We start from the raw sequence: 16,025 nt of genomic DNA, 5'->3' as shown, positions 1-16,025 counted from the left end.
AAACAACTCAACAACTCACAACCTTTAAAGCTCTACACAGACATAATAATAAAAACACTTCTATCTTCTTGCTTGTATAATTTTTAATTTTTTTTCTCTGCTTGTTTGTCTGTCACGATGCTTTTTGTTTCTAATTCCTTGCAGATGTCTCAGTCAGTCTCTTAGCCGTGGTTGTCAGCTTCTGCGGGCTTGCCCTGCTGGTGGTCTCGCTTTTTGTCTTTTGGAAGCTGTGCTGGCCCTGCTGGAGGAGCAAACCCCTGACCTCCAGTGCCAGCAATGTCCCACAGAGCAACTCCAGCGCTCCCACGGAGGCTTTGGAGAACAGCGAGAAAAAGGAGGTCAAAGAAAATGGGAAAGCTACGACCAAGGTGCTCGAGGCAGCGCTGAAGATCAGCCACACTTCCCCTGATATCCCAGCAGAGGTGCAGAACGCGCTGAAGGAGCACCTGATCAGACATGCCAGGATGCAGAGGCAGATCACAGAGCCCACGTCCTCATCAAGGTAGGTCAGGGGCACCCACACCCATGGCACCTCTCCCAGGAACAAGGAGAGCAGGAACACTGCTGAAAATTTCCAGGATTCCTGGATTAGTCACAGGTTTCTTAGAAGTTATGGGTAAAACATCAGTCATGTGAATGTGAAGCCACATTGTTCTTTGGACAGAATATTCTGAAACATTTAGTGTACCTTCAGTTACATAATCATTTTAACATATGAAAGTGAAATCTACATCTTCTACTACTTTGTAAAGATAGCTGTTGCCACTCTAAGCATTTCCCTTTTGGGTTTTGATTACAGGAAAACATATTTCAGTGCTTTTTTAAAGAACTGCGAGTCTAGATTTTCACAGAGATGTTTTTTATAGATGCATCAGTTGTTTTTGCAGATGAAAGTTTCCCTTTCAACCAAATGAGTGATAGACTCATTGTTAATGGCACATTTCCTGAAGACATGGTTTGCTGATTGTGAAGGAATTAAAATTCCAGTCTAAAAATACAGATCCTTATGGACTGATCTTAAAGCTGCACAGATTCCATATAGGTCTACAAATAAATGAAAAGCATGCAGCATTCCTTAGTGGTTTCTTTAGTATTAAAGTGGAGGACACAAACTTTAATTTTGCATCAGGTGCCACTTCATATTGAAAAGCAGTGAAGATGTGTAGGGACCTATAGATTCAAATGGGACTTTCTTCAAACACTGTTAGGAAATTTAATGCATGGAAACAAACAATGAACTGCAAAGATCAAATCCTGAAATAAAAAGGGGATTGTTTTATAAGCAAAGATTGGGAAAATTAGGGCTGAAAGAGGCACCAGAAGTATTGTGTAATGCCATAAGTTACAGTACAGGTACTGTGTAGGAAGTAGCATTTTTCTCAAAATGCTGTTTGCTAAAGAAAGATATATTACCAAAAAAAATCCCCAAACCAACCATATGAGAAAACCCACTAAAACCAAAGAAACACACACACAAAAAAAGGCTCACATTCACAATAATTACAGGCAAAAGGAGGAGAAGACACATGCTTTACACTGAGTGGGCACATGCTTTGCTGGCCTCCTGGGAGCCCTAAAGACAATGTTTTGCCAGCTCAGTGCACTCGTTGTGGCAGTGAGTGCTCAAGTGCTTTTTCTCAGCTGTTCCAGCCTCACAGACCAGCCAGCAGGAAGGCACATGAAGCTCCCAAAATGAGAGCACTCCAGCCAGAGGAGGTCTGACTGACTGGCTTTAGCAGCCCAAGCATCTCCTGAATTATGAGACTGTCCAGCTGGCTTTAAGCCACATTACCCTGCCTGTGCCTGGTTCCTGCTACTGTATCCATCTGCTCAGAACAGGAGCTCAGCATCCAAACACTGAGGAACATTCGCACAACACTCCAATAATTCTGAACTTGCAACTGTTGCACTAAACACAGAGGAACAAAAATTGGTACAGTTTAGCATGGCAAGCCCATTACCCAGCTCACTGCTGCCTTAAAGGGTATTAACTGAAAGAGTTTATCCATCAAATCCAAGTTTTCAGACTGTCTGACCTCCTGAATAGACAGAAGAAATAGCTGGCTGGCAAATGTTCTTGAATAGTCCCAGCTGTACTATAGGGGGAGAAAGAAGTTCCAGGGATATGTTCCAGATCTACTTCAGGCAGTGAAAATATTCTCACAGGTCTCTAGAGTGATTTGGACTGGGATCCAAATGAATACAAAATATTTGTGAAGCCAAGGACAGTTTTACATAAGTCTTACACCAGTCCTTCTGGAACCTTGTAAGGGACATTTTTTTTGTCTTATCAAGATTATCAGGGTTAAATCTCCTCTGAAAGGGACAGTTTGTGTGCTTTGAGTAACTGATTGTCCCACCACAGTCAATCAGTAGCAGGGTGATAGGAAACATCACCTTCTTTTAGAGTTCGGTGAAAAATTCTGCATCCTTTCACAAAACATGCTCAGAATGACAGGTGCCTTAAAAATTGCCCAGAAATTGTGATCTTTCTGTTTGTAAACATTTTATCTACATCCTGCCTGACTTAAGGGAGTCCTAACCTAACAGCCCATATTAATTGCTGCTGTCAAGAATATCATATATGAGAATGAGGCTGGACATTTAGACCAGGTTTCTGAATTAGTCCTTTTTTTCTCTTTTTTTTTTTTTTTTTTTGTGTGTGTGTTAAGCCCAGCTGGCAACAATGTACCAGCAAAATTACTGAAACCTGGCTCTTGTATTCTTGACTAGGAGCCTCTAAATAAAAAGGAGGCAAAGGCAGATGCAGAGGTAGCACAACTTCTCTTGCACCATTTTCAATGCAGCACTGCTTTGTTGTCCTCAGGATTCCTGAGGGATTCAGATGCACCCTCTCCTAAATGTATTCCATTGACAAAGGGTCTGAGAGGAGTGTTTGCAGTCTGAATTGTCTCCTGTGCACTCAGCTCACCTGAGACGGGGCAAATTAAAGGGTTGTAACCAGTTCTGTGATGGCTTCATGAAGCCATCAGCTCTTAATAAAATGAATTAATCCATATTAAGCAATTGTAATTGAAGCATGAGGATTTTAATAAGCCAGTCAGAGCAACAATCAAATGAGCCTGATCACATTTTTTAAACTGTACATTAGCACAGAGACATGTTAGAATGGGAAAATGATACATTTCTGTTTAGTTGTAACTACATTTTTTCATAGTCCCAGATAATATGAAAAGACCTGTTTTAGTGCTTGATACCAATTAACCACTACAGCAGAAGAACTGCAGCTCATTTACAAATAATTTTACTCTGTGTTTTTGAGAACCACCCTCTCCCATACTTAGTATTTTGATAGTATTTTGTATTATTGATAGTATTAGTGCTAGTAATAGTATTTTGCAATATAGCTTATTGCTTCTATGGAAATCCATTCTTCAGACATTCACCTGTACTTTCCAAGAACGTGCTTTTTGCTCTATAGTGTCAGCTGGAGAGGAAGATGTTCAGTCAGTCAGTTCCCAAGAGACATGAAGGCAAAAGTGAGGTGCTTGGGTTTGTTAAGGTTAAAGAAAAACAAAAAAATTTGTTGATTTTAGTGGTTGCAAGGAGAAGCTTTTGTTCTGCCTGAATATCACCAGTAATCACTCTCTTTTCTGGATTTGGGCCAAAAGATTTCTCGAATGCCATCTAGGAAAGCGAGACCCAAGACATCCTCATAAATCTCAAGTCATATCATAAACCAGCACCCTATCCCTCCCTTTTGTCACACATGTGGCAGTCTCACTGAGTTATAAATAAGCTTCATAGTGTCATTATGCCCATGGAAATACAGTTTTATATTACATTTACATACAGATTTGCTAATACTCAAATTGCATTTGTTCTGCTAGCAAGTCTACTGTAGGAGTTCTGCATGAAAGGGTCAGTAGAGGTTGACATACCTGGATTTGCATCTGTTGGTTGCTCTGCCACATTTTAACAACCTGGTTTTCTGACATCCTTGTATTTCATTATCACAGTCATTAATCCCTTTGTTACTGCAGAACAAAGGAAGATAAATATGTTGCCATGACAACAATGAAACATCTTAATAATTAGCAGACCAATTAGCTGTCTTGGTGAAATGCTGTGACTCAGAACAGATACTAGGCACTGTGTAATTAGGACTTTGGCTTACTAGAGCAAAAGTGCTGCTGATTCCCACAGGGATCAGCCATACAAATGCATTCTTTTACTTGGTGACATCTCACAACAATTCAGTAGAGGATCTGAAGTGCATGAAGTCTGAAAATTTAAAAGAACTCAAAAAATTTAAAAGAAACCTTGCACCTCAGAAATCATAGATTTGGGGTGTCATATATTGCTTTTTCTTGCATTAACCCAGGTTGTCAAAAATGCAAGAGAAGTTGAAGAGAATTTCTCATGTACCTGTTTCTGGTCAAACAGCTGTTGTATAATCAGCTTCACTGTTTCCCCTGCAAAGGCAGTTTTAGCCACTGCTTGTGTACAGCAGGGTTTGAACACGATCCCTCATGGCAGGGGGATTGGAACTGAATCATCTATAAGGTCCTCTCTGACTCAAAATATTCCATGACCCTGTGATCATCTGGGCATCTCAGTAGTACAGCTGCAGGTGTGAGGAGCACTCAGAAAGCCCTCTCTGCACAGGTTTCCTCAGCACTGACAGAAGCAGCACTAACACAGGTCTGCCTGGACCTCATTAGGGGTCAAAGATACTAAAAAATAGTCCCTAAACTGCTGCCTGCTCAGGAATTCCTTGCCCTGCATTTTGGGTTGAGTTCAGCCCCTTCCCCACATTTGGCACACTCATGAGCTCTTGTGCTTCTTGGAGGCAAAAGCACAGGAACAGCTGTGAAACTCCCTGAGGACAATATTCTACTTTTCTGACCAGTCAGGGCCTTTTCATTCCTCACTCCATTCCAATGTGGAAATTAGACTCTATGAATTCAGGGAGTTTTAACATTTAAGAGAGAAGAAATTTTTTCCACTTATCTATCTGTAGAGAAAGAAAGGCCAAGTGTGTTACAAGAGGAGTGCACTGCTCGTTGCTAAATTTGACATCCAAACACCTGGGGTTTTTTGAGCTACTTCAAGTCTAGACTATGGAGCTCTCCCTGCCCTGTGCTTGTGTTGAGTTAGGGCTGCTCCCTGCACCTAGCAGGGCTCAAACAGCTGAAAGGGGAAAGGTTCTTGTCTATTATTTAATAGCTGCAGATTACCCTCTTGTGTCTCTGCTCAGCTGAACTGCGGCAGTTTTGTGCTTCTTGCCTTCTGCAACCTCTTCACTTACAGCAAAAATACAAATAATATCTATGAAATGAGTCCTGGTTGCTTTCAAATGGACAATTTGCATTTCTGTTTTAAAGAAAGAAACACACAGCTGTGACACCTCTTGTTTTCAGAACACAACACCACAGGGAAACCAAGCAATAAGGCAAGGCTACATGTGGCATTAATAAGCAATTGATTGCAAAAAAGCAGAGGAAATTCTGACAATTGGATTGTTCTTTAATGGCAACCAAGTGTGCTCACAGGAGGAGGTGGTAAGCTTCTGCAGCACAGATTGTTGGGGTAGGGAAGTACCAAGGAAATGTGAAAATGCCTAAAAAATAAACTGGAAAGTGTAGTCATAATGGCATCTGCTGCTGATAAATGCTGTGAAGCTTTTTGTCCAGTGTTTTTATACTACTCTAAGGTTGTATGGCACACCAGGGCTTTGATTTCACTCTTAGTAGGAACAGCACAACTTTCCATTCAGATTCATGAGCCAAGATAAGCCCATAAGTACACATGTTTGTGTAACATTGTATTCAGAATTGCAAGGAATTTATCTTACTGTTTCTTGCTAGTGGCACAGGAATCAGCTTTCTAATTCACTGCATGGAAGAACGTGAGAACAAAAGGAAGGAAAAAAAAAAAAGCAATGGCAGAAAATTGTTGGCAAAACTCTGAAATGCTTTGCAAGAAGAACAAAATATTCCCAGTGCTTCTGGAGAAAGCAGCCTGCACCTCAGTGTAGCAGATACCAAGCAAGTGTACATAAAATGTTGTAGGATGGCAAAGCACTATGCTAAAACCCTCCAGACACAGCTCTGCATTTCCCTTTCAGGTGCCTTTTACGGTCAGCAGTGTGAAGGCTGGTAAATATTTAATTGGAAAACCACCATGGAATGCCTCCAAAAAAGCAGAGAGTACTGAGGAAAATTCTGCAAGTGCTTTTTTTTTTTTTCCTGTTTGACCGTACTCAGGCCCTGGCAAAGTGGGATCATGCAATGTTGGAACTGTCAACTTGTTCTGTGAAAGAACATGAATTCAGTTTCAACTGCACAGTCTGAAAGCAAAGCTATAAATATATTTATTTCTGGGACAGTGGGTGTCTCACGGGCCAAGAAATTAATTCTGAATGATCATTTCCTCTCAAGGATGCTTGAACACTTGCAAAACACTGAAGGGAGTGTGGAGAGGACTATTTTTTAATTCTTTTAGTCTTTTCACTAAGTTGCTCTTATATTTTTCTATTGAGAGATGGTCTTTCCCAGAGATAACCATGGCTTGCTTTGTGTGTCTGTGTGTGTTTGTGCAGGCACAATTCCTTCAGGAGGCACTTGCCAAGGCAGATGCAGGTGTCCAGTGTTGATTTTAACATGGGGACAGACCCAGTTTTGCAGAGGGGAGAGACCACAACCAGCATTGGGAGAATAAAACCAGAACTCTACAAGCAGAAGTCTGTGGATTCTGATGGGCAACAGGAAGATGTGAAAACATGTGGAAAACTTAACTTCACTCTCCGGTACGATTATGAGAATGAACTTCTGGCTGTCACAATTGTCAAAGCCTTAGATCTGCCTGCTAAAGACTTCACAGGAACATCCGACCCCTACGTGAAGATTTATCTGCTTCCAGATAGGAAAAAGAAGTTTCAGACACGAGTTCACAGAAAGACATTAAATCCAGTCTTTGATGAAACCTTTCAGTTTCCTGTGGCCTATGATCAACTCAGCAACAGGAAATTGCATTTCAGTGTTTATGATTTTGACAGATTTTCTAGACATGACATGATTGGGGAAGTTATTCTTGATAACCTTTTTGAAGTCTCAGATCTCTCCAGGGAAGCCAATGTATGGAAAGACATCCACTGTGCCACCACAGTAAGTAATGTTACAAAAGCATTAACATCATATTTTCATTTCTCTTTTGTAGTTTTTGGCAGTGTACCCTGTTTATCAGCAGAGTCCAAAATAAAAAACATTTTAAAAGAGGAGCTGTCAATATTTTCCTTTGAGCACAGAGAATAATGCTTGGGAAGATATAAAATTTAATTACCAAAAAAATCTTCTGGGAGCATGCTGTCATCTTTATGGCTCACTGTGTGTATATAAATCACATTTATTAATTAAATGCTACATCAAGAAAGTCATTGCTTAGCCAGAACTAATAACATTTTCCTGTTAGCAAAACACCTTGTCCTGCAAAGTGACCATCTATTAAGAAAAAGGGCCCATCCTATCCTGCTCTTGTTAGGAAATTTTCATAGGTTAGAAACCTTGGTAAGGAAAAGAGGCTGAAAATTCTTGAAGTGTAAAATGTTCTCTGCTGACTGCACTGTGCTTAGGGTCCCCAGTAGCTGTATCTGCATCACTGATGGTTGCTAGGAAAACTCTAGAGGCACAAGCAAGAAGAATTAGGAAATAGAAATTAACTTTTTTATTGTTGCAAGCAAGAAAAAGAGTCTGTGCATGAGTGACAGGATGAATGACAGGCTACCAGAGAACAACAGTCTCCAAATATTGTGTTATTAACCTTAAATTCCAAACTTATCCTCCCTGATGGAGATTTGAAGGGGGGAAAGAAACCCAAACAGTTAAAATAGTGATGGGTAGGGTGTTTTGGTCTTGGTTTTAGTTTCTTTTCAACTAGCATGCTATTTCTATAGAAGTTTTGCCATCCTTGGTTCTGTGGGTGTATCCAAACAGTGTGACTCATCCCAGGGTTTCAGCACGGGCTGGGCTTCCACATGGGGGTGAATGGAGGACAGACCAGAGCTACATATCAGTAACAGGAGCTTCACACTGTCCCTTCTCTGCAACCAGAGCTTCACAAGCCTTTTTCACCAAAGGTATTCCTGATGTTCATACCTGCTAGACAGGTCCAGCTCTGCATGATTAGAAGGACAAGGAGCACTGATATGTCCTGGCCAGTTTGAGCATGAGCATTGTGATCCCTGAGGAAAGAGAAATATCAGAGTGTGTCAAATAGTGGAGTAAGTATTCCAAAGTGAATTCACAACAGCAACTATTTATTTCAACTGCTGGGCCTACCAAACTGCTCTGAACCCTTCAGCACACCTCCAGAAATCTGTGTATGCGTAGTTTGACCAAGCTCAGATTTAAGGTAAATTTAAGAATTGTGTTCTCAAGCTTAAAACTGAATCTGTGTTTAAGGTCTTGGAATAATAGTCAACATAACCGTTTTTAAAAATTTCTTCTAGCTTTGATATTGTGTTTAATACTTTAGTAATTACTTAAAAGCACTGGCCACTGGCACCAGGGGTATCTATGAGATTTTCAACTGATAATTAGAATGGTTTCAGCAAATAATTATCTCTGAACTGTTCATCACTGGTTTTGAGCAGATGGAAATGCCATACCAGGTCATGCATTTGGGGCTGACACTAAAACACATATGGATGAAAATGGTTGCTAAACTTGGCACTGGATCCTGATTCAAGTTTCTTCCTCACTAAGAGTTAAGGTTAAGACTTGCAGTTTTAGTGCCTAACTCGCTCTGCTGGTTTTTCCTCTGTGTCAAGCTTAAAAGAAAGCATGACATTTTTAGATTTCAGCCTTTCAGTCAGTTTAAAGTACCACATGTGTGGGAAAAGGTTGTCTCTACTTAAACTATCAATAACAGGCACATAAAATTGAGATATCTTCTAGTGCTGAGTAACCTCATCAGCTTTCACAAACCTTATCCTATTCTCAGAAAATTATGTAAGAACTTGGCAACTGATTATTTTTTTTTCCTGGAAAAATTAGGCCTTCCCAGAAGATGTCCAGTAACTGTGTGCAATGCCCTGCCTTGTGTTTTACTTGAACTGTTTTATTAAATAGGGATACAGGCTCCTAGTTTTGTCATTTCAGAAGCTGTAAGTTGAGACAGCCAAACCTTCAAAGGAATAAACACTGTGTGGATGTTAATCAGTGAGGACTCACTGTCTTAAAAGTGATATAAAGTTTACCAAAGTCACTAACTAGCAGTTAAATGACTAGTGATGGTCAGAGCCAACTGAACTTTGATAAACCTTGAAAAAGAAAGATCCAGCTGGTTCTACAGCTGGTGGAAAATCATTCTAATCCAAGCAAATATGCTTTGGTGTTCATAAAGAATCCTTGCAAATCAAGCAGGCTGTGTGAGTGGAAAAGGCCATACCCACCCACCAAAGCCCAGGAACCAAGGTGCCATTCTGCAAATATATTTCTCTCATGCTTTTTACTTCTTCACTTTTGCTCTGTTTTGTTGTATGTTCTGAGAAGTTTTTTGTCTCTGTTCAGATGTGATTCCCACACCCAGCGGTCTGCTCGTCCTGTTGCTAAATGATAGATGTGGAAAATAATAGAAGTGATAGATCAAAGAATTAGTCCAAAAATTAAAAAAACAATGGAAGCAGCCTCTCCTCAGCTGTGAATCTTTTACATCTCTTCCATGGTCAAGAATTTTCTACTCAGAAGTTAAATTGAGGGTAAAACCAATTCCTACTAACAGTGTGAAAAGTATCTATTCTTATGACACCAAACTCTGCTGTCTTAAACACTACTAGAGAGATTTACCAAGAAGATGAATTGCAATATTTTGCCTATAAAGAAAATTGCCACAGGAGATCAGGAGATTCTTTGTTATGCAACAAGTATTTGTCAGTAGCTAACATAATTTTTAAAAGATTTCTTGTCCAACCATAAGGAGTTTTTATTGGGTACAGGAAATACACTCTGGGAAAATCAGACTGGATGTTGCATTGAGTCCTTTTGGCTCTAAACCCAATGACTCTGTGTGAATCTACATTTTTAATACCCTTTATTTACTCCTAATAATATTTTGAAATTTTTCTCTAGAAGTGCAGGATTGGCCCACACACACACTCTCGTTTTTATTCTCATTATTTTCAGATGCTGATATCTATTCACATTTTGTAGTTTGGGTTTTTGCCTTCATTTCTTCATTCATACCATTGTTTCTCTGTTTTATTTCTGTGTTGTTGTTGTTGCTATATTGAAAACATACCACATTTTATAATATGTGGCATATACCTGTTTTAAGTACGAAAGTATATTCCTTTCTTAAAGTTAGATTATTAATGTAAATTTAGAGTGAAATCAGTAGTGTAGGAAAAGCATCTTGGATATCTGATGTGTGCCCAAATTTTGCTTGAATAGGTGATTGAATTTTCAATTAATAATCCATCATTTGCTTCTGTTGCCCTGATAAATTTTTAAAAAAAGGGAAAAAAAAAACTAAGAGTCAGCTTTGGACTACCTGTGAAGGTTGTTCATTATATTGGAATACTGTAATTCTCACTACACTTGATAAAATTAATTCATAATATTGGAAGCAAACAAATAATATCAAATGGATTGTTTAATCAATACAAGAGAGGCTTCTGTTTTTGTCAAGTGCTTGTAAGTTTTGCATACATTTCTTTATCAAAATATAGTGCATACTTTAAAAAAAAAAAAGTAAACTCCCTGTTTTGAATTGCTAATAAACACTTCTAATTAACAAGCACTTTAAAATTTTCTAGGAAAGAAGTCCACTGCTTGTGATCCAACAATTTCTGCATGTAAACATTTACTAGGTTACTATAATACTTTTAAAAATTATCACTGCTTTGGAAACTTCCTCTAATGATGCTGCCTAAAGCAATTGGCAAGTGACTGTCAGAAAGCTTTTTTTTTTTCTGAAGGTATCCTGTGAAGTCCGTTAGAGTAACCAATTATAGGAAACCATGCAATTGGGAAAAAAATTAAAGCTTAGAATTTAGAGGAAAGCCATTCCCATTTCCAACAGTGGTAGTCTCTTGGGGATCTTAGTCATCAAATTGTCATGTACTTGTACCCTCTTGAATTATCTCCTGTAGACAGATGGAAATTGATTATTATTTAGTTCCCCAACACCAGGCATTTCAGTGCTGCAGTTTGCTCATTTGTGAAGTGGAATGCAAAAGCAGATTGTGTAAGGACATAGTCTTCATGTGCAGAACTGATGTTTCTAAAGCAATTGGAATATAATTATTAGCATCTCTGGGAAAGACAGAAGTGCTTAAATGTATATCTTTTTAAATAAGTAGGACAGTAACATTTGTCTCAGCTCATTTATATCAAACTCCTGCCAGAGCAGGAAATAACACAGGTAATTCTGCTGGCTGCTGGCCTCTGTTATGGAAATAGATTCTTCTGATTTCCTCATCAAACAAGAATGAAGCCCACCTCTGAATTTCACCCAGAGCATAATCTTTGCTTTGTTTTCTCCATCTCCCTTGTTTTATAATTGGACAAAGCTTTAGACCTTTCCCTGAGCAAGGAAGTTGTAGTAGAGAACTGGCAGAGGTGTTTTTTGTAGCCCAGCCTTGAGGGTTGGTACTTTTAAGGACTGTCCTGTTTCCTTGTGCTCAAAGAGCAGCACTATGAGGAAATGTTTTATCACCAGCAGTGTGGTGGGCCAAGCCCTACAGCTACCCATCTTCATCAGAACGTGCTTAGACCTATGAATATCTCTGGAAATACACCTGAAAGGTTCAACAGAACCTTAAACAGGTTCTTAAAAGTCCTTAAAGAACCTTAAGTGGGTTCTTAAAAGTCCTTAAAAGACTCAGGGCTTGTCAGTGCAGGAACATTCATCATCTCTGCAAATGGGAGCAGCCCCTTCCAAGGCAAGAACTGCTGGCACTTGCATTTCTGCTCAGGGCCAGTGATAAAAGGGATCCATGTCACCAATGCTGCTGCTGAGCAGGTGAGAGAATACTCTGGATCATTCTTTAAACCTTTTGGAGACCTTCATTTATGATTAGAACTGCTTTAGGTCTGGTTGATAACTAGAAAAGGCGATGGAGAAAGGGTGGGTTTCTGTCCAGTTACTGAAGACAGGGAAGGTTTCTATTTTTATTATTTAATGTTTATTTTCATTTGAAATGACAAATTATTTTAATATTTTTATTTTCTAGAAGCAAAATGCTACTTTCACTCTACCCTAAAGGTAATAAATATTAGGTGAATGAAGGGCATGGTTTCCTCAAGGGATTTTAACATCTCTGCAACTGCAAAGTCTCTTTGCAGACACTGCACTGCAGCTCCAGAAAAACATCTTTCTATGGGGGACCACAGACAATTTGGTTCATTCTCCTGTTACAGCTGGTTCACAGAAGCACCTCTGCTCTAAGCTGCTCTGAGGCAGGAATAGGCAACCCCACAGTGCACCAGACAGATGGTTCTGTACACGGGGAGCAGCACAAGGAGCACCCAGGAGGCTTCCAGGGCATTCTGCAGCCTCAAGGAATTCTCCCTCTGCCATCAGGGCTGCAACCAGCAGCAGAGCTTACCCAGAGCAACCAGGGTGGCAGGCTGAGCCAAGCATCAGCTCCCCACAAGCAGAGGACACAGCCATTATAGAGCAACAGGCCCCACTGCTTCCATACTGTCCCCCACAGAGACAAGAACAAACACAAACTTAATTGATTCATTTCCCAGGGCAGCAGCTCAATCAGGAGCTGGTGCTGAGAGGAAGCAAAGAGCTGGGTTTGATATGCAAAGAATAACAGGAGATGAAAATAAATATTAGCGGTGGGGACAAGGTTTCCAAAGGGAAATCCCCTCGGGAGGTGGCAGAATTAGCCCTGCAGCCCGAGCCTCACAGAACTTTTAATAATTTCTGTGATAGCAAGGGTACCATCAGATACTAAATGCATAAATGAGAAAACAGACTGGTAGATTTCTTTTCTGTTCTGTGCTATCACCCTTTGAACTTTGCTATATGCTTCAAAAACAGGAATGCCTTAATACATTCTTAGCTAATTTTCTCAGGAGGCAGGACTTCCTTCTCCATCCATCCAACTCCCAACATTCATTGTTATATTTTATCCCTGATTCTTGAAGCTTAATGTCAGTAGTTTTTACTGCAAGGCAGAAATATATATAATATGTTTCTAAACAGAGAAAGAGAAATCTGTGCTATGGGGGAATTTTCCTCCTGCAATATTTGAGTAATCCAAAGGTCTCACTCTGCCAACGCATTTTTCTTTACATTTAAATTTAAATTTTCTTTAAATTTACACACAATACAGAACAGTTTTCAGTGTTACTAAAGGAAACAGCTAAAAGTCTAGAGAAGCAAATGCTTGAATACCTTTTTAGGTAGCTAGAAAATTACTGTTATTATTTATTACAGTGGCTTGCTCAAAATACAGCAGGAAAACTGAGAATGAAATTTGCAATTAATTTGGTTAGAAATCAAGTACAAATGGAATTCATGCTGCCATTAGTATTTTTGTTGTGCTACTCTTACGTGCAGTCTTTAAAACATCATTCCAATTACAATTAGTAGGAAAGTAGTTCCATATATTGAAATAAGAACTGAATTGTTACTGTGGATTATGATAATATGAATGATAAATAAAGTAGCAACAAGTAATTTTTTTGAGGGAATCTAATTTCTACTGCACTACTGATTATGCAGATACTTGTTATTTTAACCATGGAAATTAATGACAGGCTAGTAACAACAAAATCATGTAAATTTTCCAGTTCCTGCAGCATTTACATAGTTCATTGTAAAAATAGAGAGCAAGTTGCTGTTTTAAGATTTTGTTTGAATTTCAAAGCTTGAAAAATTCATGGAAATTAATAGGAAAAAAAATCAGTGAAAAAATGGTCTGAAGTTCCCTTGTGACTCAGTAATGCAACCTTTTCTCATATATCAGGTCCCTATAACCTTTTCACCCCTGCTGTCATAGGAAATCAGTTAAGATGTTGGCACAGAAGAGGGAGACTATGAAAGTCATAGAAAGTATCAGTATAGGCAATAAACAGTTTTCCTGTTCAGTTTCAGAGTATTTCTACCTGAGTAGAACCACCCTGAACATGGAAGGATCCATAACCACCTTCCCCACTGAACTTGTGGGGGTTCCTAGTTAGAAGTTGTCTCTTTTATTGAATTTTGTGGAGACTACTGAGAAAATTAATTGGCAGCAAAGCTTTTTCCAGCAACAGCAGTTCAAAAACCTCGATCAGTTTAATTGATGCTCCCCTACAAGTTCTCCAAACTTCTCTTCATATCCCTTCCCTTTTATCCCTATTGTGAGTGGGGAGCACAGCCTCTGTAGAAATGCTGCAATTTTTACAGACATGTGTGTGGAAATGAGAACGCTGGTGTCCATTGGGTATGATAACAAATAGAATAGAATAAGAATTTTTTTTTTTCTGACTGCGCCAACTCCTGGACTAATTTCCCAGGAGCCCACAAAGCAGAGAATGTGGACAAATCCTAATGGATCCATCCTAATGGAAGTAATGGAAAAATATTATTAGCACATTCATTCACATGGTTGCTAACGTGGGATGAGAATTATGCTAATTTTAAAAATCTGCATTCTGTAGCTCAAAACCCACAAAGTTCATCAGAATAACTGGTATGTGCTTGTGAGACCATTTTTTTAAATTTGTTTTATTTTGTTCTAGACCCACCAAACCAGAAAATGAATGGGGTAGAGGTAAAAGGGTAGCTTTGAAAGTAGCTGAAGCTAGTAGAGTTCATGGCACTGTTCATGTAGTGGCTGGGAAGGGAAATATTTCACAGGGAAATAAGTGAAGGAGAGATTTGAGGTGTCAACAGAAGCTTCCATTTGCATAAGTGCAGCTGTGCTCGATGCTGGTTTTTCTGTACCTGTTATTGGAAGCCAGTGGGAGGCAATCATTACAAGAATCCATGAAGCTGGCTGTTAATTGAAACCCAAATTTAGTTCAAGAAGAAAAAGAAAAAATCAAAATAAGTCTATGAAAGAGATGAAGCGTCATGGGACTTAAGTCATGTGCAATTTTCATAAAATATGTGATACATGTAAGGCAATCTGAGGATGATTTTAAAATATGCACAAATCACAACCACTGGATTGTGTCCTGTGAGTAGTGTTTTGTTTGAGGCACACTGTGATGCAGATGTGGTTATTGGTGGCAGTCTGTGCCTTGGTTTTTCAGGTTTGCTTGTACTGAAGGGCTCCTGTGAGACTACTACTGTCAACCTAATTATCTAGTGAATTATAAAGTGAAAAAACTTATCAATTTTCCATAGCACTGCAGTTCTAAATTAAATTTGATGCCATATTTAAATCTCAACTAAAATGAATAATATTTAAGGATCCAGGGAATTTTAAAATGTTACTCATCATAATTAATGTGATTAACAAAGACTGTCATGAGAAGTTAAAAAAAAAACATAAAAAAACAAAGTCATTATATTTATAATCTAGGTCTGAATCTGTGTTTTCAGCTCCAAATTTATGAATTTCTAATGCTTAAATTGACAATAAAATTGTGTGTATGAAAATGAGATATCTCAGACAATTTTCAATACCCAGTTTCTTATACTATAATTATGTAGGTACCATTTTAATCTTAATTCTTCCAATGAACATTTAGAACTTCACACATTCACACTCTAGTATGAAAAAAGATCACCAGTCTTGGCAGATCCTCAGAGCAGAAACTGCTTTTCTCTGCCCCTCAAAAATGCAGAGTAACAACAGAGTGAGTTTGGCAAGTATTTTGAGCAATGCTTCTTTCAAAGTATTTTAAAATATCAGTACATAGTCTGTATTCTGCTTTATCAGTAGAGCTCACACAAACCTTTGAGTGTCTACCCAATTCTTCTTCAAAAAGAAATAATAGAACACTCATGTTCATACTCCCATCTTCAAAAATTATTTTTTTCCCTATTCACCTACACAAGCCATCTCTCCAAAGAAGAAAATATTAGATCTTTTTATGAGCTACCCATGGTGT

At 38.9% G+C, this 16,025-nt stretch overlaps 1 protein-coding gene across 1 annotated transcript in view; it reads left to right on the top strand.

Annotated features, from left to right (window-relative positions):
* The window catches only part of SYT10 (synaptotagmin 10), a 45,456-nt gene that overhangs the window by 12,833 nt on the left and 16,598 nt on the right, over window positions 1–16,025 (top strand). The window contains exons 2-3 of the mRNA XM_064737778.1: window positions 145–502; window positions 6,566–7,130. Coding sequence (XP_064593848.1) covers window positions 145–502; window positions 6,566–7,130 — 923 coding nt within the window. The remainder of the gene's footprint in view (window positions 1–144; window positions 503–6,565; window positions 7,131–16,025) is intronic.

Source organism: Zonotrichia leucophrys, chromosome 1A, assembly GCF_028769735.1.
Source record: "Zonotrichia leucophrys gambelii isolate GWCS_2022_RI chromosome 1A, RI_Zleu_2.0, whole genome shotgun sequence".
Classification (NCBI taxonomy): Eukaryota; Metazoa; Chordata; class Aves; order Passeriformes; family Passerellidae; genus Zonotrichia; species Zonotrichia leucophrys.
The sequence above is the reverse complement of the archived record's forward strand: the minus strand, read 5'-3'. Positions and strand labels throughout refer to the sequence as shown.